The sequence below is a fragment of the Dysidea avara genome, chromosome 13 (genome assembly GCF_963678975.1).
Source record: "Dysidea avara chromosome 13, odDysAvar1.4, whole genome shotgun sequence".
Classification (NCBI taxonomy): Eukaryota; Metazoa; Porifera; class Demospongiae; order Dictyoceratida; family Dysideidae; genus Dysidea; species Dysidea avara.
In genome coordinates this window covers 3111764-3134434 of record NC_089284.1, presented here as the reverse complement: position 1 = coordinate 3134434, position 22671 = coordinate 3111764, and the positions used below count along the sequence as shown (strand labels likewise).

Below are 22671 nucleotides of genomic sequence, written 5' to 3'. Positions count from 1 at the left end.
TAAGGGTATTTCCCTTCCGTATATAGGTACCCAAATTGTTACGTAAAAAGATTTCCCTAATCACCGAAGCATTCATAAAAAAATAAGCATTAACAACTAGAAAATTAGCCTTATTTGTTGATGGTCACTAGCGCACAGGTGGAGAGGTAAGAGTTGGAGGAGACCTCGTTGGGGTCACTTGCACCGCCAACAAACATGATCTTGTTATGATCCAGGTGGACACCACATCCCAACCAGTGGCGGTACTCTTGAGGCACATGATCTTCCACATAGTCCCATGTGTTAGTCTCTGTGTTGTACAAATGTATTGGAGACACTACCTCATATTGTACAGCACTGCTGTTCTCTTGTGTGCCTGACTTGCGTTTGCCACCAAACACAATCAAACGATCTTCGTAATCACTGATGGACAGGGAGTCATGAGGTAGGTCAGATATCCTATCCCATACATATGAAGTATCATCCTTCTTGCTGGTCAGGAGTGCTGGTATGGTGGCAGTTAGGACACCACATGTTGTCTTGTTGCCAGAGTAGCCTGAGACAATGTACAATTGGTCATTGATAATCAGGGGGGTGCCAAATGATGAGGGATAAGGTAGACATTGTACCATATTCCACTCTGATTGGAAAGGTGTTGTTTCACTAACATTCATCACCTCCACCGCTTGTGTACTATTCACACTTGGCTTCCAACCGGTAACTCCTCCAGCAACAATAACTGTTGACTCGTGACCAACTGCAGTGGCACTACAACGAGCAATTGCCATGTCTGGATAAGCATTAACCCAGTTCTCCATCTGTACATCCCATGTCAGCACCTTGCCGGACACTTTAGTAGGAATGCCATCTTCTAAATCATTCTCAGTTTCAAAGTCAGCATAAATGCCACCAACTGCAATCAGTTGTGACTTGCTACGTACAACAGCCAGACTGGAGTGTGTACATGGCAGATGGTTTAGTATGGACCAGGTTTTGTTGGTTTGACTGTAGTGTAGTACATTGATGTACTGTGTGTAACAACTCCTTCCTGACACGTACACATCTCCATCCATCTCCACAGCACAACAAGAGATCAACTTCACTGGTGGATCAGCTACTTTATCCCATGTCACCTTCAGTCCTCTCCAGTAGTTTGTACTCTTCTCAGTCAACTGAAATACATTACATATAGACTGAGCCCAAGAGATTATCTAAAGAATAAGTTCCTTACCTGCATTATATCTCTTGATGGCAATTTTGCTTCAAGTTCTCTGATTGCTGTTTGCTGCTGAGCAATTCGTCCACCAAGATGTTCAATTTCTTCATTCTTTCTTCTAATGTTGGCACTGAGTTCATCCTTTTCACTGATCTGTTGTCGTATCAATGCTGCATTCTGCTGAACTTCTCTGTCTTTGACTTCCACCTCCTTTCTCTTTGCTTCAAATTCAGTTTCTCTTTCCCTTACAAGCTCCTAATATAAAAAACACAACATTAGCTAGATTGTATTGTACTGTACATGATAGAGTACCTGCAATGATGTAATTTGTCCTTCTTTGAACCTAACATCATCTTGTAACTTATGAATTTCCTTGGAGTGCACTTCAATACTCAAATGAGCATCTAAGAGAGTTGTAGGAATAGTGCTTTGTTGTCTAGTTATTATCTGCTCCAGCTGGGCACATACTTCATCAATTTTGGGTCGTTTGTCTGCAGAATTGTGTAGACAAGATGTAGCCAGAGCCTTAACATTATCTTCCATTCCTTCCATGTAAGTTTCACGTCTTTGTGCTTCTGAACGAGGTTGTAATTCGTGAGTGGCTGGATCAGTCTCTACAGGTTGTGATGGGGTAGGCCACTTGTGAGACAGCGTGTGCAAACAAACGCAAGCAAATGAGAACACATCCATTGCAGTACCATAAACTGGCTTGTCAAAAAGAACTTCAGGAGGCATGAAATCTGCTGTCCGTGCTTCTCTGGTCATCTGTGACAACCTTGCACCATCGATGAACCTCATGGTACCTAGGTCACCAATCTTTGCCTCCATTCCAGCAGACACTAGAACATTATTAGTGGACAAATCACGGTGGATTATAGGCGGTGTGTAAGTGTGCAGGTAGGTCAGCCCTTTTGCTACATCATGGATGAACGATAGTTTCATTTCATAAGCAATGTGAGGTGTATTCTTCAAGAGGTCAGTGAGATTTGAATGCAGTCGCTCCATAATCAGACTGGGAAAGGCGATGGTTTGTGGGGTGCGAGGTGGGATGTGAACTCCAAAGAATTGCACGATGTTTGGGTGTCGAAGTGTACTGCTTCTTTCACATTCGGTCAGAAATTTCTCCCTCATTAGGTCACGATCCTTGAGTGCAATCTCCGTCAATTCCAGTTTCTTGATTGCACACGGTGCCTCCTGCCAACTACCAGCATAGACGACGCCATTACCTCCTCTGCCGATCTCTTCATGAAGTTTCACATTGTTGATCAAGAAATGTTGTAAGGCGTCGCTCATCTTTTCTCTGCTAGGCACGCATGCGCAACAGCCAGTGTCATGTGAACTGCAATAAAACACCCGAAAAGATGGCTGCAAATCAAGCAGACCCAAATGTGCCAAAAATCAAGGACCTAGAAGTGGTTAAAGAGATAGGTAGAGGAGCGTACGGTGTTATCCATAAAGGAAAATGGAAGGGAGCGCCTTGTGCGATTAAAGAGGTACATGAACTGTTTAAACAAACCAGTCAAGTACAGCGAGAAGCTACCAGGATTACCTTCGAAAGGGAGTGTGAGCAAAGTATACGTTTACGTCACCCAAACATTGTGCAGTTTTTTGGGATTTATCGACCTCCTCTGGAAACCCGAAATACGGACTTTTTTCCAAGTTTAGTTATGGAACTGTTACACTGTAGCTTGCATCATCTCATTGAACCAAAGGATAACTCAGCTCCACCTGTTATGCCTTTACAGATGAAGATATCATTATTGTGTGATGTAGCCCGAGGCCTCAGATACTTGCATGGCCATTCTCCAGACCCTATTATTCACCGAGACTTGTCCACCAATAATGTGCTTGTATCTTCTGTTATGGTAGCCAAGATTAGTGACCTTGGTACCATGCGTTTTATTGATCCACAACGACAGTCTCAAAGGATGAGTAAAGCTCCTGGTACTGCTGCGTTTATGCCACAGGAGGCGTTAGTTGAGGACCCAAGATACAATAAAGACATCGATGTGTTTTCATTTGCTTGTGTTGCCCTCCACACACTATCTGGCAAATGGCCTACTCCCTCACAGCCCACTGTAATGGATCCAGGCTCATCAGAATTAAAAGCAGTATCAGAAGCCAACAGACGTAAAATATACCTTGATAAAATTGAAGAGAGAGAATTCATGGTGGAAGACAAAAGTACCGAAAAACACATCAATATCAAAGAGCTGATAATTAAATGTCTTAATAATGATCGCAAGAAGCGTCCAGACATCGTTGAAGTATCTCAAGACTTGGAAGCTTTTTATAGTAATGTACCACAAATAGTACCTCCTACTAAGCTGCATGCTTGGCTTGCCATTCAAGAGCGCTCGGATCGTATCAAAGCACTTGAAAATGATGTGAAGTTCAGAGATGATCAGATTGCTGATTTGCAGGTATTCATAAGTTGTTCTGTACTTCTGTTGTATGTGTTTGTATTAAAATTTCTGCAGAAAATGGTGAATACAAAAGAAGCAGAGATTGACACCAAGAATAAGGAGATCATAGCTAAAGATACTATTTTACAGCAGCAGGCCACAGAAATAGATCAGCGAGCCACTGAAATAAAAAATCTGAACACAGAAATTAAAGGAAAGAATGTAGAAATAGAGCGTCGCGGAATACAAATTGCTGAACAGCAAATAAATATTCAAGAGCTGGAGGGGAAATTGCCATCAAAAGATCTTATGCAAGTAAGTGTACACTATATGCTTGTGCCTACAATCTAGAGAAAAATAGAGTTCTGCCAATTTGCTACTGGTATAAGAGCTATGGTAGCAATATCATCAGTGGTATATTATATAGTTATACAACGGCTACGAGTGCTCTGCCTGATATAAACGCACAAGCCTGAGGGCCGTCAGGCCCGAAGGCAAGTGCGTTTATACAGGCAGAGCACGAGTGCACGTTGTATAACTGTTATGTACCATTCACCTAATAGGTGGGGAGAGTCTCACAAGACAGCTGTAACACTTATAAAGGCCAGGTTTCTAACATCGATTGTGGGTAACCAAGCCTGACGTTGCGATGACGTTCCCCCTGCAGTACTGCAGCCACCTGAGATATTGAAAGCTAGTACGCTATGGGATAATTATATCACTAACCTGCATTCGCTGTTCCACTCTCATCATGTAGTGCTCAGCATGCCAGCGTGCCATATAGACTAAGCACCAGACTAATCGCCATAGTGATTCTCTCGAGCGAAAAAAATCAGCTAAATAGACGGTTTAAGTAAACAAAACCTAACTACTAAACGATACTAGTCTAATTCTTACTATTCACACTGGCTAAACTCGAATCTGGTGGCATGACAAAGCTGGTTACCACAATTGAACGTAAAGGTTAGTATTATTTAAAATATATTTGTTTTATTGAGTCATTGTCGAAGTGGACTACAGTTTAATCTGGGCTAAGATGGCACCAGACTAGTAAGGTGTATAAGTACGTTTATATATATGTAGACTAGAGTTGTGGCCACCCGCGTTGGCTTTTTCGATAGCCATTGGCTGCTTGTAAACATTATACGTATTGGTGACGTTATGGCCCACAATCGACCTTTACATGTCAGGCTATAAAAGAATTCGAGTGATCTGTGTAGTGTCTTTCCACCTATTAGGTGAGGTGTTGTAGTGGTCTTCGCCACCGGCACTTGTGCTATGCTGCACAAAACCGCAGCCAGTGCAATATACAGATATTGCATTGCGGTCGGTGCATTATAACTTATAATGCACTCGTTGTGGTCTACAAAACCGCAACCAGTGCGTTATAAGTTATAATGCACTCGCTGCGGTCTGCAGCAGTGCAATATACAAATTATGGCACTGGCGGTGCCTTTGAACTGCCCACGCAGAGTGGTACATTATATAGTTATACAACGGGCGTGAATACTCTACCTGATATAAATGCATGAGCCTGACGATAATTGTTAGCTGGGATGCACGATGCCATTTCTTTTGATGTGGTATGCATGGGTTTACCAGTCATAATAATTTTGTTTTACAAAACAAGTTAACACATAAGTACACAAAAAATTAGGAATTTCAACTAGAGTAGGGGAACCATAGCACATTGATAAAAAGTACTGTATAGCCTAACTATTTCGAGGGGCAAATATTTCGAGGTTGAGCAGTGTTGCTAAAAATAAATTTTTCGCGGATTTGCAACCATTCCCAAAATGTATTAGACTATATGGAGGTCTAAATAGTTCAAGGCTAAAATTTTCGCTGATAACCTTCAAAACCGCAAAATTAGCAAAAAATTTTCCCCTCAAAATATTTAGGCTATATATACGGTACTGAAACAAGCTGGAATAGTGCACAATATTAAATCATAGTAAAACAGTAAGAAGTGTTATATCCCTACTGTGCTCAAGATGTCACAATGGAAATGTGCAGTAGGGATATAACACTTCTTATTGTTTTACTGTGATTTAATATCGTGCTCTACTCCAGCTTGTTTCAGTAATTTTTATACCAGGTGTGCACCCACTTTACTGAGTGTGTGTGTTGTGTGTGGTGTGTGTGTGTGTGTGTGTGTGTGTGTGTGTGTGTGTGTGTGTGTGTGTGTGTGTGTGTGTGTGTGTGTGTGTGTGCGTGCGTGTGTGTGTCTATCTATCTATCTATCTATCTATGCTTGTCTGTACGCACCCACATGAGCAAAATCATTAAATGGTAAAAGCAGCTTTTACGTGTTAATGAAGTAAAAGCGAAATGAAGTTTGTATTAACTTATGCACTGGTAAAGGTAGTTTCTTTTCAGCAGTCTGAAATACTGGTGTGGCGACCTTCCTCAGACTTTGTGAATTACCTTCCCTTCGGGTTTTACAGGCATTTAACAATTAAGAAACAACAGTGCAGGCCTTGTAGACTACCAGGAATAGCCTATCCCTTTGGTTAGAAAGGGGCATATTCCCAATGTATGCGAACGAAAATGAAGAGCAGCTTTGAGACTTCGTCGACTAGACTTTGAGACTTTTTTTGTGTTAGCAGTCTTCTGTCCGTAATATGTTGTTAAAAGCGGTTTGTTTACCAAGTGCTTCCTTGATAGTGCATAGCAACGTAATTGAAGAATCACGAGAATTCGCTTCCTTGGTAATGCATAGCTACGTAATTGAAGAATTACAAAAAAATTATGAATTATGAAATCTGAGAATTACAATAAAGTAATTATGCATTATTGCACAACATAAATTGTAATACATGGTTGGTTAATTCCAGATGAGTTAGCTAGCTGCATGGTGCCTAGTTTTTAGAAGTAGCACATCAAAAAAAAATTGTGTACTTGAAAATTCCAAAAAAAATGTGTACTTGTAAGTTATTAATGCCCTCGTTGCGGTATGACCACAGTGCCATATACAAATTATGGCACTGGCAGCACCTATGAACTTCCCAGAACATCACTGGTTGCTAAACAATTATGTTTTGCGATTGTTTATATAATAATGTTCTGAAACAGTTGTATAACATTGCTCCGAAAATGGAATGGTCTTCACACAGCAGAAACATAGCTCCTGGTATAGAGAGAAAAATAAAGTGTAACATAATTACAATAATGGGTGACCTACTGACAGCCGCTTGACCGCCACCTTAATGTAGACCAAGAAGCTTGAAGACTTTGTTGCAAGGTGTACATGGTGGGTTAATCAAAAAATCGCTTGGATATTCTAATAAAACAGTCAAATGCACCGAGACTAAGAAAAACATGCACTTAATTTAATTTGACAGCTATTATAAAAGCACCATGTTAAGATAATTGTACAGATTGCATTTTTGATCAGTTTCTTGTGTATGTAGCTATTGAAGGTAAATGTATTAGTGCTGTACGATACCAGGAGCTTATAAGCTCCTAGCGATACCAACCAAAGTTTGCGTATCCCGATACTATGACTTAAGCATCACAATATACTTTAGGTATTGGGTATTAACTGAAAAACAGTGAAGCTTGCAATAATGCAGTAAGTTACAAATTTTTGTGTAAAAACAACATGAGAAAGAGAGAGAAACCATCGATATTGATGAATAACATAGTTTAACATTTTCTGGATGCCACAAAACACCTGTGAAAATATAACTATGCATGGTTGTATGAAAGCATAGCTTAGCTGTAGTTCTAGCTCCACTAACTTAGTCAAGAACACTGCTACACTGCCATAGGAAGTCCACATATTTGAGAAAATTTTATTTAGTACAAGACATTCTGTACAGGCTGAGCACTAGCGTCCTACATGTAGTCACTAGTATAGTGGTTACTAAATAAGTTGAAAAGAATGCGAATGTCCCATAGCGAGTGTATTACAAGTTCAAAAACTAACCTGTGATGGCTCCACAATCATTCCTTCTTTCGTGCTTGCATCAGCAAGTGGAATTAGATTCACATGTTTTAATGTGTCTGACTGCTGGGATGTCATTTAGACACAAAATTATTTCGTGCGCTTAATTTAATATACCTGATGCAGGTGATACCTAGACTTTTCTTTGCAATGCAAAATCAGGTATCAATACCATCGCAGTATTGATAGTATCACACAGCTCTAGACTATATGTGGAATGCAAAATCACTCTATTGTTCAACCTTCTTTATTTATAAAATGAATTAAAAACCCAATATTGGATTAACAAAAAGTACATAAACTTGGTAAATAAAATGGGAATAGGGATCACTGAAAAGCTGCTAAACGAGAAGAGATTGCTGGGATGATAATTTAAACTACTAACCCCAGTTTTGACTCGATGACTGGAGCTTTCTTGACAGAGGGATTTGTGGTTTACATTACCACCCCAGCAGTTCCTTCTGGTTTTGTGACTTTCAGCTGCCTTTTATTTGTCTAGTTTATTTACATTTTTAGTAGGAAAATGGTTCATAGTGTTTCAATGAATGCATTTTTCTCTTTCATACAAAACTGGTTACCTGTTGTTTTTTTTAGTTCACTATTTTGTCATGTGAAAGGTGTACTATATAATACACAAGTGAAGTGCAAAAGTTGTCAGATTTGTGAGTAAAACACAGAAGCATGACATTTTAACCCTCTCAGTAGATACCTTGTTGTATGGTCATGTTCTGTAGTGTAATTTGTCAGGTGTAACATATTATTACAGTTGACTGAGAAGAGTACAAACTACTGGAGAGGACTGAAGGTGACATGGGATAAAGTAGCTGATCCACCAGTGAAGTTGATCTCTTGTTGTGCTGTGGAGATGGATGGAGATGTGTACGTGTCAGGAAGGAGTTGTTACACACAGTACATCAATGTACTACACTACAGTCAAACCAACAAAACCTGGTCCATACTAAACCATCTGCCATGTACACACTCCAGTCTGGCTGTTGTACGTAGCAAGTCACAACTGATTGCAGTTGGTGGCATTTATGCTGACTTTGAAACTGAGAATGATTTAGAAGATGGCATTCCTACTAAAGTGTCCGGCAAGGTGCTGACATGGGATGTACAGATGGAGAACTGGGTTAATGCTTATCCAGACATGGCAATTGCTCGTTGTAGTGCCACTGCAGTTGGTCACGAGTCAACAGTTATTGTTGCTGGAGGAGTTACCGGTTGGAAGCCAAGTGTGAATAGTACACAAGCGGTGGAGGTGATGAATGTTAGTGAAACAACACCTTTCCAATCAGAGTGGAATATGGTACAATGTCTACCTTATCCCTCATCATTTGGCACCCCCCTGATTATCAATGACCAATTGTACATTGTCTCAGGCTACTCTGGCAACAAGACAACATGTGGTGTCCTAACTGCCACCATACCAGCACTCCTGACCAGCAAGAAGGATGATACTTCATATGTATGGGATAGGATATCTGACCTACCCCATGACTCCCTGTCCATCGGTGATTACGAAGGTCATCTGATCGTGTTTGGTGGCAAACGTAAGTCAGGTACACGAGAGGACGGCAGCGCTGTACAATACAAAGTGGTGTCTCCGATACATTTGTACAACACAGAGACTAACACATGGGACTATGTGGAAGATCATGTGCCTCAAGAGTACCGCCACTGGTTGGGATGTGGTGTCCACCTGGATCATAACAAGATCATGTTTGTTGGTGGAGCAAGTGACCCTAACGAGATCTCCTCTGACTCTTACCTCTCCACCTGTGCTCTAGTCACCATCAACAAATAAAAATTACTTTTGTTTGTTTTAGCTAGCAGATTATTTTTTTAAATGTATATGTAGTGAACTTTTAGCTTTTGCATTAGAATGTGAATTTTTATGATCCATTAAAAATATACAGCACAGATATGTATAACTGATTGGTGAAAAGTAAGTAATTTGAGCAGTTTTGGAATAGTGTTGTGTTAGCAGTCTTCACTCAATCTTGTGGCCACACCCCTTCTTACCAGCTCCTCATTAACACATAACTGCACCTGATGAAATAAGAAACTTGAGTGAATAGTAATGTATTTAGAAGTTTTACCTCTCCTTTGTTCAAGTACAGTTCTACTGTGGGAAGAGAGAATTTTTCAGTGCCACACACATGTGCTTCCAGTGTGTGAGTGCCAACTATTAAACGGAGTTCTTCAACTACGCCAACACCTGTAAACAATAGTACATGTTTCAAGTGTCCAGACTTGTACATCAGATTATGTGAGATTGAGGACTCTTTCAGAAACTTGGGGCCATGCTAAAGTGGCCTTAATAGAGGTTTCCTGATTTTAATGCAATACAAATGGGAACAGTGCTTGAATTGTAAAATAACATGAGAGTATCCAATTTCTGAGTATGAAGACTGGCGGTTGTAATTTTAACCATCAGAATTTTAGCCCTAATGCACTCCTTCCACCCACTGCTGACACGTCTCTATGGAAAACAACCTAGAAGAAAAACAACAAAAAAAAGGGAAAACAAGAATGTATCTACAGAAAAGACACCTAAAGAATCATCAGAGTTTAAAGTCATTAGTTTGCAATATTAGTACGTTAAAACAAAGATCAATATATTCCCTAGATGCCAAAAATCAGTATTTTGGTCACAACTAGTAGTCTCACTTCTAGCTCTTGGATGCTGGAGGTTAGTAGATAATATGACAACAGACTAGCTTGAAAATCATTTCTGATTCTATAGCAATAGAGCACACAGCATATGTGACCTAATTTTAGAAAACCGTCGATATACACACATTTATCAAAATTCGCTTTATTGGTTCTTTGTTGTCTACAGGGACAGAGGAATGGATTGGTTAAGTTTCAGCTTCATAAGTTAAACAGTGTGGGAATTATAGCAGTAGACACCCAGACAAGCGAATAAATCAATATGTACAGAAGACATCAAGAAAACAATCTACAGGTGCTTACATACACCACCATAACTTACTGATACAACGGTGTACAGAGTTGAATTTTTGTTCATTGTATTCGCCATGAATTTGTGCATCCACCAAGGTATAGTTTTTGCCAAAAATATTCTTCTGTGATCTGGAAGGAAGGCAAATCCATTGAAGAAAAATCGTTGTAAATTCTTTCGTCACCACAACCTAAACAAACGTCCATAACCCAGAAACCCACCTGTGTATGAAGATGAAACAGGATTTTTAACTCCCTATGAATAGGGGAACACAATGATGCCCAGGATTTATCCACTGGAGTGTCAATTCACCAACCAGCAATGCGATAAAAACTTGCACAATTTTTTTTCTGAAGCTTGCATTTTTTACCCATTGTTTTTGAATGCGTTTTATTACAAAAGTACTATTGTGCATATATCGACGGTTTTCTAAAATTAGGTCACATATACTGTTCTACGTATTAGAATGTATGTATGACTGTTCTGTTAGAGTAAGACCAGGTCATGTATTCTTACGTACACTGTAGGGATAGTTTGAGATACTTCTCACCTTTTCACCTGTGATAGTAACTGCAGAAAAATCTGTTTCATTAACAGCTGCAACTTGCCAAGCAGCTAACAAAGTACTGTATTTCCTCGTAAAAAAGCCTGGGCTTTTATTTACTTCCCAGCATTTTTGACCCAGTCTGTACACAAATAGGGCCTTTAATTGAGACCAGGTGTTTATTTTGGATTGGTCTGACCGACACCCAGCATTTGGGGTGGACAGAGATAGGCAAGTTGTCTGACATGTTTTTGTGCCTCATAAACATGCACTTGGAATTCTAGTGTGAAGTTTGTACAGGTGCAGACAAACAAAATCCAAAATAAAAAAATCTTAAAAACGCTGTACCTTAGCATGGGCCACTGCCACTGGACATGGTGAAGACTTGAAAACAAATTTTTGTGGGCTACCATCCCATAGAGTTGAAGGAGTACAGTGTACCAATAGAACCACTTTTAAACACCAAGGGGACAACACAAAATCAGCCATAGTGTATCACACTTAAATTCAACTAACACATCAAAATTCTCATACCCCTATTATTATCAAGTCTACCTGGACAAGGCAAGATGTTAGCCATACAGCAGTGGATGGCCTGAGCTGGCAACTCCATGTGTGTTGTTCTGTAACAATACACAACAACTTGTAACAACCAGGAACCTTATGATGCACTCCTCCATTCAACATACAGGTAACCACATGTTCAACCATGAAGCTATAGAAAGACTATTTATATTTAGCCAATAGAATTTTTTCAACTGAATACAAAATGTTAATTGCCTTCACCAGACAGCAGGAGGGTGACCCAGTTATGCTATCAACATCAAAAATCTACAACACAAAAACAGATTACACAATGCATTGTACCTCAATGGGGTCAGTCTTGAGCCTGTCACATTAACATAGTTACCATGGTCCACAAGGTAGACACTATACACAAAGCTAGCTGTAGAATGACTACTACTGTCTGCTGACACTAGTCCCTTCACGTGGCCTCTCACAAACCCTCCACTGCTAGTCTTCACTGCACAATACTCCCCCACAAGACCATGGGTTACTTCATCATCATCACTGTCATCATCATCTTCACATACATCACTATTTACAAAACTATAAGTGGAGTTGAGTTTGGTGTACAGTTCGTGCCATGGACAAGGTGACATTGGACTAGCTATCTGTAACCATAGACTGGACAACGACTGAACATGAGAAAGGTAAGCGAAGAACGGTGTAGATGGCACAATGGCTGCAGGTATTCTGGTGCAAATCTTTGGACTTTCTTTCACGGCTGGCTTTTTTTGAGTACCATAGAAAGGTTTAAAAGTTGGATACTGTGGTATGTTAATCTCAGGAAATCGTTGGTTTATCAAACTCAATGCTGTCTCTATCTCATGAACTGATCCACTGATGTTACAGGCTGTGTGGCTGCAATTAACTCTCCTGTTACGCGGCACTTTCAGTTCTGCTCCTGATGAATGTCTCAGAGATTTAATACCTTCACCCTGCCTGCCTATAAACCTTTTAACTAACCACAGTGGAATCTTGATAGTCGTGATGAATGCTATAGGACTAGATGCTGGTGCAGATGACATTGGTGGGCGTGGCTGCTCATGCTTTCTAGGCATGGGTCTAGCAGGTGGTGGGACATAGACAGCCTGTGGTTTTCGGCTACGAGCTGGCTTTAATGGAGTACTGGGATCAACATCTTCACTATCACTAACAATTATAGTTGCGTCTGTAGGTTTCCCACTGTCTTCAGTACTGATTGTTTCTTGTGGTAAAGATGACTGGCTGGTCTCTAACTGGGGAGAATTGCTAGAATCTGAGGCTACACTGCTGTTCAATGAAACCAACTCAGTGGAATTGGAAACACTTGGTGACTTGGAGATCTCATCCAAGCTATTAGAGGCTGCCATAATGTCACTATCTCGTTCTACATGTACAGGCTCCGTCACTTGATCGTCATCCTCTTCGGCTTGTACCTGTTCCAAGTCTTGCTGTACTACCAGGTTTTTGGATGCTAATTTTTTTCTGCGGCACCAAACGAAATACCCAAAGCTTCCTATGGCCCCGGCTAGCACAATGGTGAGACTCGTGGTGAGAAAAATAAATCGTCTATCCATCTTCGAAGAAGTTACATCAAAACTTGGGGCGGTGGTAATAATAAATGGTCAGTAGTGGGTACAGTGCAGCAGCAACATCTTCACTTCATTAACGTACCGGTAGGTCCTCCAGCTGACACGTGCGCTATGTTTACACGTGCAATGGTGCATGCTATTTAGAACTCATAAGAAAAGGCGGCATCTCGGGCGGCACGCAGAACCGAACGCGAACCACCAGTTCGTGTCTTCTGCTGTCTGTGTTTGTTAACAAATGGATGCTAGTATTGGTATGTGTTTTGTATGTAAGTACACGTAACATGGCGTGATATTTTGCCCAACTGGGAACCATAGATATAATGCCACTTCTCTGTTTTCCGTCCACCGCCTGTTTACTGTCAGCTCTAAATATTCCATTATTCCGTATTCTTCCATTTTTTTCCGATTATTGTTAGCAGTGCTATCAGATCGACACAAATTTACGTTTGTGTTATTTTTGCAACTTAAAGGAAGGTGCATAATGCTTTTATGATGGTTGTGCCAGGCAAATAATGGCTTGAAAAGCTGCCAATCTCTATATTGGAAATGAGCCCGGCCTGAGTCCAGGATGGGAAACAGAGAATCTATTTGGAGTGGCTTATCTCACTCAAATACGCACAAGAGGATCTGGCATGAGTACACTAGGTATATAGGTGATCGCCTTCAGCCATAGCAGCCTTCCACAGTCAGACGGAAATTTGCTATGTAGTGTATTGTGTGAAGTATTGTATCATGTACTTGGAACTTGAAACTCTCCCTCCTTTCTGTTTCAGATGTTTCAAATGAGAGTGTAGTATCACCATCTAGGGGTATCACTTCTCCAGGTGGGAAGACAGCATTAGAATTGATGAAACAAGAGGAGTCACAAACTGGCATTGTTACATTCTCAGCACAGATTGATGAAATGTTAGGTGTGAAATAAGGTGTATGTCAATATAGTTATTATTCTGTTCTTTCTGGATGGGAATATCACTTCACACTACCCCTCTTGACTACAGCACAGTACTTATGGTTTGGCATTGTGAACCAATCATGCTGGTCCCCAGCCTTGTATTGTAATGACAGATAGGCTGGCTGTGTTAGGACTCAATGCGAATGCATTCCAGAACACTTTACTTGAGATCAGATTTTAAAGCTTTGTTTTTGCTTGAGTATTAATAGTTCTACAAGGGAGTGTTTTAGTTCCTAATTGGTGTGTAGCAATTACCAGCAAATAATAGAGTACCCATCTACCAAAACACAATTGCTATAACATTACATCAAGAGTTACATGGTTTACATGGTTTATTTTATGTTTTGTTTCTTCAATTTCAGTATAAATTTTGGTGAAGTGTCTAATACTGTATAGAGGGAAACTTTGGAGGGGGAAAACCCTTCTTGGCGAATTTGGCAATTTGCTACAAATTTGCCAAAGTTTTAACCCGCCAATTATTTGTAGCACCTGAAATTAGCTATAGATTGAGCTTGAATTCACCAAAGTTTATTTCGCCAAATGTGATTTAGCTTGCTATTCGTCAAGTTTACCCCTGCCAAAGTTTCCCTCTATACAGCATACAACTGCTTATACTTCTGAGCTTGTGTTGGGTCCACAAGTCGATAAATCTGTAAACCGGGTTGGTGTGAAAGTGAGTGTAAGTACTATAATTTTTTTTCCTTTTGAGCGAAACACAGTGAAATACAGTGTAGTTATGTTTAGTGATATGCGATATGTGATGTATATCGATATAATATTTATCGTGATAAAATTTTCTACATCGTGATATGATATAGAATCTTTATATCATGATATAAGCCTAGGTATAGATTTTAGCTATAATTAGAGAAAAATGTACCCAAGATATCATTCTACACTGTACTTTTTTTTTATAAAAGAGCTTGTAATGCTGTGTATTATGCTTATGTTGTATTGTACTTCTAGTACATCACTGCTACAATATCAGCAGTGTAAATACACACGAGTTTGTATATCGTGATATATATCATATTGTGATATATATCATATTGGGATATGTTGTGTGCAACAATTGTGATAGGAAAGTATCCTATATCGCATACCACTAGTTATGTTGAGCACTGAGAGAGATTAATTCTGCCATAGTTATTGTAACAATCGTTTATACCACATCCTGTATGCGTACATAGTTCCTAAGCAAATAATTTTATGCTTGTAATGCATGCTACCTGTATGGCTGTGATATAAGTTTATTTGATATCCTGTTTCATTGCCAATTGATTTACAAAGCAAAACATTTGGTTGACAATCATGTTGTAATTTATTGGTGATGTCATGTATGTGACTTCAATGGAAGTAGATAGGTAGCTGTTCATCATTAGTGGGGTATAGTAGGGTTACATAGATACAAATATTTTGGCTCTGAGATAGCATGTGAACTTCTATAGAAGCACAGGACATCCAATTAAGGCTCAATTTTAAAATAATATTTAACTAACCTCTCTACGTATTGCACATTGTCATAGGTGGTGGTGTACCATTAGGCCGTATCACAGAGATATGTGGACCTCCTGGAATTGGTAAGACTCAACTGAGTATCCAGTTAGCTGTAGATGTGACTATACCAGAATTTTTTGGTGGATTGGGCAAGCAAGCTGTGTACATAGGTGAGATGTGCCTTAGTGTGTGTACAGTAAGTGTAGCAGCTTGTGATCATTGTGTAGATACTGAGGGAAGTTTCTTGGTTGACAGAGTCTACAAGGTTGCCTCTGCAACAGTTGAACACATTAAGAGAGTGGCTGAGTCAAGTGGGGACAAAGGTGAGAATGTATTAGTGTACACTGTGTGTGTACGTACATGCGTGAGTTTGCCGATGTCAATTTCATTATAGAAATGAAGCAGGCAGCATCTCAGTACACGGTAGAGAAGGTGCTCTCCTCTATACATCACTACAGGTGTCATAATTATATTGAGCTCATTGCAGTAGTCAATATTCTACCAGAATTTGTTCAGCAACAAAACAACCAGGAAAGTTACATGTGTATTCAGTATGTGTGGGAATAAATAATAGTGTCTGGTTGTTTGTGGTACACTGACATTAATTATTTACCTGTGCACTGGAGGGTAGGATACTAAGGTTTTGGTGAACAGAGTATCTTCATTTGGTTATTGACTTCATTGGGGATACTGTATTGACTTCATTGAGAGTAGTGATATTACTGTAATAACATGTGCTCTGATATTGCTGATAAATACCTTTACAGTGAGGTGGGCATGTTGGAATATGTTTGTTTTGTTAACTGCAGGTTTCTCTGATCCTTGTTGACAGCATTGCTTGCCACTTCAGACATGATATTGAAGACATGACTTTGAGGAACAGATTGTTAGCTGGACTAGCACAGAACCTCATCAAACTAGCATCACAACGTCAAATTGCTGTGAGTTTTGCTCTTTGTTTGTATGTAGTGTAGTGTAATGTAGTGTAGTGTAGTGTATATAGTGCGTCAGTATATGTCACCTATAGTACACTGCTGGGTGTTTTTATCTTACTTGCTTTTGATGGATAGTTATCTACGTTAAGTCACACTGACGGATAGAGCTGCTTACAAACAAGACATTATGGCTCACATTATTTGTAGTCTCTATTGAAACACGAGAGGCTTGGCTTTTCTGCAAGAATAAAGATAGGTATTGGACTGTAGCATGTGCATGAACTGTAGGCCCTAGTGTAGCATTACTGTGGATTTTCTGTCCGTTTGAATATTGCATACTGAGTATTGCATTATTCTCACAGATTGATGCAGTATGCAGATTGCAATACTGCTGACTGTGTGACCCTTTCAAATGTGCATAATGCATGCATTGTTTTAATGCACAATTAAGGTTCTTATATGGAACTAGCTGTTGAGGTAAGGGATTTCAGTTACAATTTGGCTTGGATTGTTACCACTGGTATTTCCAGCCTATAAAAATGGTTCTGTGAAAAAGTTAAAATCTTGTGTTTTAAAACCATGCACGTATCACACAATTTTAAAAGGGTCTTGCAATGTAATGTATGCAGTAGCTAATTCATAAAACACAATGTTCAAGTATGTCTTTATGTGTTCTTGCAGTTTCTATGAAAGAAATGTGGGAATGTTAGTAATGTTACATGTGTGTATTTGTAGGCTGTAAGAATTAAGTTACCCAACCTAGTGTCACCATGCATGCCCATATTGTGTAAACACGCATTTCCGAAAAGTTCTCTGTGGGTTTAAGGGTTCACCAACCCACTCCATTAAATTATCCCTTTGGCCATGAACGCCACTACTATAGTGGCTTTGGTTCTTAAAAATGAAACTTATTTTATGCAAAATATGCATTTTGACATGCAAAACTTAGGATCATGTTACTCCTTGTAGGGACGGCCTTCGTTAAAACCCGGAACGGACCGGACCGGACCGGACCAGAATTTTATTGTTGAGGAGCGCGTATCCAACTAAAATAAATTTAGGTGCGCTTGCAAGGGATACAGTACGCGGACTCTGTGCTTCATTTGCACTCAGGGCACGATTCTCCACTGATCGCCAGAGTGGCTGATGGTGATTTCGAAGCAAATATAGTCGTATACTGGTATATATACAAGTTTGAGAAACGAAATGTAGTGTAGCTATTACAGGGACTCGATACTCTCACCGTAGCTAACAATGGCGGCGAGATACAAGCTAGCTAAGACTGGTCACAGATAATACACTAGGACTGATCTACATACCATAGCTACACAAGGAAATTTATACGTAAGAGAATTTGACGCCGAATCGGGTTTGATTAGCTAGTCAAATTTTTCTTATGTCAAAATTTCCTTGCGTACGGTATGTATACAGATCAGTCCAGTTAGCTATATTATCTATGACCTGTCTTAACTAGCTTGTATCTCGCCGCCATTGTTAGCTACGGTGAGAATATCGAGTCCTTGTAACACACTACATTTCCGTTTCGCAAACTTGTATATACCAGTATACGACTATATTTGCTTCGAAATTACCATCAGCCACTCTGGCGATCAGTGGAGAATCATGCCCTGAGTGCAAATGAAGGACAGCGTCCACGTACTGTATCCCTTGCAAGCGCACCTAAATTTATTTTAATTGGATACGCGCTCCTCAACAATAAAATTCTGGTCTGGTCCGGTCCGGTCCATTCCGGGTTTTAATGAAGGCCTTGTAGGGACCACCTATTCCTTCGTGGTTTTCATTAAACTACTCATGAAGGATAGATCTACAGCATAACATAACTTTTACTAACCTTCTTTATTCCATCTCTCCTTTGTGACAGGTAGTATTGTCGTAATTATCATCTTAAAAATGGCTGAAAATTGTTTCAAATGTAGATTCACCTTATATCACCCACGATCATGCTACAATACTTGGATAAAGCTTTTGATAATATCCGTTAACTGCAGAGTAGTGTGGTCCAAACTGTATATTCATAGGATATTTTGTTTACGAGATATATGTGTTTGAATGCATGTGTGTAATGAGAGCCACTATAGTAGCGTTCGTATTTAACGAACACTTTTTTTATTAACTTCGGGGCCAATGTGTTAAGCATACGTCCACTAATAGAGTGTACCTATTGAAGAATCTTCTTTATGGCTTATGGTCTCAGCATGTCCATTATGGAGTGACTACATGTGTATGGCCTGTGTACTCATGCTGTTAGAAAAGTGTTGGCTGAGTATGGATCCATTCTATTGCACGTTGTTGTACTGGGATATTACTCACCTGTGACACTAGTGCGTAGACATGAATAGATTATTGTTTTGCAGCAGTCAGTGTGGACAAACTTGGCACCCAATTTCGTCAATCTCTGTTTACCCGTATTATCAGGTGCTGCTAAAACGTCTTGTTAGGTGTGTAAAACAGACCCAGTAAAGCATGGAGTACTAATTAGATTCACATTAGGGAAAATTACAGCTGACATGCTTTTTGTGGGTATAACAAAATGGTTGACTGAAGTTGTATCATCTCTACTGTTCACAATATGCTAGCGACTAGAGGTAACTCATTTTGACTTCAAAGGATAAATGTAATGCAAGCTTGTTGTACAGCGTCTTATACCATCACAATAGAAGCCATGCATGGGCACTATCTTTTTCAATTGGTTTCCTTAATCTTTGAACGTTGAGAACTGTGTTAGTGAATCAGAATTATGTAGTACATGAACTGCTACCCAGTGTTTGTGTAAATGTGTTTCCTTTTATCCAGGAAATGTAAATACGATACAATTACTATATGTCGTCCCATTTCCCCTATGGATGGAGTATATAATATTGCTGATTAGCAGTTAAGTCTCTAATAGTTCCATTTTCCTCAATACCTCAGTCACCAAGCCTCCTTTCCCATGGTAAGGGCAGGAGGGACATTGGTAGTGACATGCAACCTGTTGTGGCTAAACAAAATTGTGTTTTGTCATTCACCACAATCTAACATGTAGAAAAGACCTGCTAGAGTGTTCTCATGGCATGAATAGGTAAATGGGGTATCATGGACTTGTGATAACATATTTGTTTTCAAGTAGAGTGTAATTTTAGTAGATCACAGCGATATCAAATGCCCTAACCTACTAGGTAGGTATGGTAGTGTTATCACAATAGGGGGCTGCTGACATTTAACACATGTAGCGGAGACTCCTACATGGCCTCTGGTGTGGGCTGTAGAGTTAGTAACATTGTTGACTACAAATTTTCACTGATTGCTCGTGTTGTTTAACCCAGTGATCATCTGTCTATGAAGTTGGTGTAGCTGTGATGTTGTTACAACATGACTGGCAGAGACTTTCAAGTCTCCTTGCCATGTTAATACAGCATGTAATAGTATGATAATGTCTGGCTGATGGTCAGACTCCTTATACAGACTATTAGTACCTGTTGAAATAAAGAGTAAAGGCATGTGCTTGTACTTAATGACTAGTACATGTGTCCTATATTTATGGAGCCTTAGAGTATTAAACTGCATGCTTGAGACCAGCTATTTAGTAGAAGCTTTCTGTCTTGTTAGTGTGGTAACAGTTGTTTTAGCCTAGTTGTATAAAGGTGTAGGGCTTTTTTAATTATTCAGCCTAAATTAGGACGTTGTGTCCTCTTTAGCAAGTCTTGTGTTGTGCTGTATGTTCTTGGATCAAATTATGCATCAAGGTTTGCTGGGCAAAAAACTGTTTGCTTTGCTGTATTATCTTCTTGTACTGTTTACAGGCTATGTAGTGTATTCATTCAGAAGTAATTTGGAATTTCCTGATATTGGTTACTAGGAAGCATGTATATAATGTGAATGCTTTTATGTGTGTATTTTTTTGTTAAATTGTACCTACCAACCACATCTGTTAACATGGTATTGTATTGTGGGCTGTTTTTGAGGGAGGAATTTATTTGTGGATGGCCGATCAAAAAATTCACAATCCATCCATCAGTAACAAAACAGTCAATTTGTATGCCAACTCCTGATAGCTATATGTAGCACACTGTTGATGTAATGTACTTTCACTGTAACATGCCACATTGTGGTCATGTCAATTTGTATGCCAACTCCTGATAGCTATATGTAGCACACTGTTGATGTAATGTACTTTCACTGTAACATGCCACATTGTGGTCATGTCATGTCATGTCATGTAGGTTGTTCTCACTAATCAGATGACAACTAGGGTACTCAGGGGACAGAAGTCTCAGTTGGTTCCAGCACTAGGTATGTAGAAGTACAGTGTATTCATTGGTGCCCTAGACAGAAGATTTTCAGCTAATAATAGTTTACTTTGAGGAATCCTTATAGTTTCTATGGTTGTTTATCACCCACCATTATTTGCTGACCTTGGTTTGGGTACAAAGTTTCCTCAATGTGATTGTTATTTTCCCTGATTGATTGTTTTCTCTGTAGGAGATAGTTGGGGACACCTTTGTACCAATAGGATCATATTGTATTGGGGGCGAGACGAAGTGCGTTATGCTAACCTGTGCAAGTCATCAAGTCGACCGGAAGCCAACGTTCCGTATCAAATAACAGTAAGTCCATACGTTGCTGCTCGAACTATGTCAACTATTTGTATTCTGTAACGAGTCCTGATTGGAATTAATAGTCTATGTAAGCTACGCCACAGGTCCTTAAAAGGCAATATATAGCAACTCTATCAGAATTCCATATGGAAATTATTGAAAGCAAAATATTGTGTAGTGTGTCTATTAGCTGATCCAAGTGGTTGATAAACTATTATTGGCACTTGTTGGGGTGCTAAGTTAATGTATGAATAAGTAGTCCTTAAAGTGCAAACTTGATTTGTCCTTTTGGTGGCAACTTTTGGATTAAGCTTATGTGTGGGTAGGTAGTAGGCTCCAGTGGGAGAGGCTTTGACTTGTCTATCAACATAACCAGAGTGTTTAAAGTTTAAATTGCTTCAGCATACTCAAGTCTTGTTGATAAACTTTACAACATAATTTATAGTTTGTGTTTCAGGCTAGTTCAATGCTGTTGTGTTATGGTGTAAAGAGGAGGGTATGATGTTTACCACAAAAGCCTTCTAACTGAATGGCCACTTACCAGCCAAGTGTTTATTATGTTTATGGACACTGCTTGCATTCGTTTATCACATTTGGATGTGCCAATATCAAACCTGATTAGCACCTTCAATTCAGAACTGAACATAGAAAACCTGTCTTGTCATTTCAAGTATTTCAATATGTGATAACTGGTGCAAATGGAATTCTGCAATGACAATGTAATACCTGTAATATAATATATTTTTTAAGTCAAGGAAAATGTCATGGAATTTCTTTGTCGTGGCCTTTGTGGTAGACTGACTAGTTTGTTTTTGTGTGGGGGGAAGGTTTACGATACAACAGACATTACACTATAGTTCCAGTACAATTTAAGACAAGGTAGCAACTACTGTGAATCACTTCCTTTGTGTAATGCATAACGCATTTTTTCAGTGGAATGTTGGAATGTGCTTTCTTGTTGAGTTATTAGTATCAAATCGACTTGTGGAATTACTGATTTATTTGCTATCACATATTTTAAGGAAGCTATTTATCAAATCACCTATTGTGCTTATTGTTCGCTGGCTTTACTGCAAAAGGTATCAGTTTTCAGGTGCTCGACAAATTGGTGAAGATGTATGGGTCATCCCAGTTGTAACTCTAAGTATAGAAGCTATCGTATTTCTTTGTGATTTAATTATCCAAATTACCCCCATATAACTTTATATGGTGATTTATATGACTGAATCGTAACAAGGTTTTTTTCTCAATCTTACAGGCAGATGGTGTGAGAGATATCGAAGCACTTCCGAGAGGTGATAAAGCGGAGGAGGAGGGTGCTGGCATTCAAACAGACCCAGCAGCTGTTGTTACAAGGAAGAGACCACATCCACAGTAAATATGAACCTGTAAAAACTCTCTAACATTCCAAACATACCATGAAGTAATAGCGTGTGATTTACAGATGTGTGTGTACACAGTGCTAATTTGTATTTGTTACGAGTGCAGATAAT

General features: G+C 39.4%; 4 protein-coding genes across 7 annotated transcripts; 2 read left to right on the top strand and 2 right to left on the bottom strand.

The window, feature by feature from the left end:
* Window positions 1-51: 51 nt before the first annotated feature.
* LOC136242865 (uncharacterized) lies at window positions 52-2524 on the bottom strand. The gene is made up of 3 exons (XM_066034355.1): window positions 1508-2524; window positions 1211-1450; window positions 52-1151 (listed from the first exon to the last, which is right to left on the bottom strand). Exons 1-3 carry the CDS (start codon window positions 2486-2488, stop codon window positions 111-113), a joined length of 2262 nt encoding a protein of 753 aa, XP_065890427.1. The 5' UTR covers window positions 2489-2524; the 3' UTR covers window positions 52-110.
* LOC136242860 (uncharacterized) lies at window positions 2500-9472 on the top strand. The gene is made up of 3 exons (XM_066034352.1): window positions 2500-3618; window positions 3676-3915; window positions 8316-9472. Exons 1-3 carry the CDS (start codon window positions 2509-2511, stop codon window positions 9354-9356), a joined length of 2391 nt encoding a protein of 796 aa, XP_065890424.1. The 5' UTR covers window positions 2500-2508; the 3' UTR covers window positions 9357-9472.
* Window positions 9423-13350, bottom strand: LOC136242898 (A-kinase anchor protein 1, mitochondrial-like). 2 transcript variants are annotated; one of them, XM_066034396.1, is made up of 4 exons: window positions 11929-13350; window positions 11596-11684; window positions 9652-9770; window positions 9423-9601 (listed from the first exon to the last, which is right to left on the bottom strand). In XM_066034396.1, the coding sequence occupies exons 1-4, from the start codon at window positions 13182-13184 to the stop codon at window positions 9533-9535; spliced, it is 1533 nt and encodes a 510-aa protein (XP_065890468.1). In that variant the 5' UTR covers window positions 13185-13350; the 3' UTR covers window positions 9423-9532. The 2 variants fall into 2 exon arrangements, with proteins under 2 accessions (XP_065890468.1, XP_065890469.1); XM_066034397.1 differs by having other exon boundaries at window positions 11617-11684.
* LOC136242920 (DNA repair protein RAD51 homolog 3-like) lies at window positions 13291-22670 on the top strand. 3 transcript variants are annotated; one of them, XM_066034423.1, is made up of 9 exons: window positions 13291-13450; window positions 13973-14110; window positions 15678-15818; window positions 15876-15971; window positions 16043-16180; window positions 16459-16589; window positions 20822-20873; window positions 21063-21187; window positions 22437-22670. In XM_066034423.1, exons 1-9 carry the CDS (start codon window positions 13435-13437, stop codon window positions 22554-22556), a joined length of 957 nt encoding a protein of 318 aa, XP_065890495.1. In that variant the 5' UTR covers window positions 13291-13434; the 3' UTR covers window positions 22557-22670. The 3 variants fall into 3 exon arrangements, with proteins under 3 accessions (XP_065890495.1, XP_065890494.1, XP_065890496.1); XM_066034422.1 differs by having other exon boundaries at window positions 20804-20873; XM_066034424.1 differs by having other exon boundaries at window positions 13434-13450; window positions 13973-14105; window positions 20804-20873.
* The last annotated feature ends 1 nt before the right edge of the window (window position 22671 follows it).

Coding starts and splice junctions, on each gene's coding strand:
- LOC136242920 (XM_066034422.1), top strand. Junction 14,111..15,677: donor ACAGATTGATGAAATGTTAG/GTGTGAAATAAG, acceptor ACATTGTCATAG/GTGGTGGTGTACCATTAGGC. Junction 16,590..20,803: donor CATCACAACGTCAAATTGCT/GTGAGTTTTGCT, acceptor CATGTCATGTAG/GTTGTTCTCACTAATCAGAT.
- LOC136242898 (XM_066034396.1), bottom strand. CDS start 13,184: ATGGATAGACGATTTATTTTTCTCACCACGAGTCTCACCATTGTGCTA. Junction 11,685..11,928: donor TCAAGACTGACCCCATTGAG/GTACAATGCATT, acceptor GTATTGTTACAG/AACAACACACATGGAGTTGC. Junction 9,771..11,595: donor TAGACTTGATAATAATAGGG/GTATGAGAATTT, acceptor TATTGTTTACAG/GTGTTGGCGTAGTTGAAGAA.
- LOC136242860 (XM_066034352.1), top strand. CDS start 2,509: ATGCGCAACAGCCAGTGTCATGTGAACTGCAATAAAACACCCGAAAAG. Junction 3,619..3,675: donor ATCAGATTGCTGATTTGCAG/GTATTCATAAGT, acceptor AAATTTCTGCAG/AAAATGGTGAATACAAAAGA. Junction 3,916..8,315: donor CATCAAAAGATCTTATGCAA/GTAAGTGTACAC, acceptor ATATTATTACAG/TTGACTGAGAAGAGTACAAA.
- LOC136242865 (XM_066034355.1), bottom strand. CDS start 2,488: ATGAGCGACGCCTTACAACATTTCTTGATCAACAATGTGAAACTTCAT. Junction 1,451..1,507: donor GACAAATTACATCATTGCAG/GTACTCTATCAT, acceptor TTTTTATATTAG/GAGCTTGTAAGGGAAAGAGA. Junction 1,152..1,210: donor CATCAAGAGATATAATGCAG/GTAAGGAACTTA, acceptor AATGTATTTCAG/TTGACTGAGAAGAGTACAAA.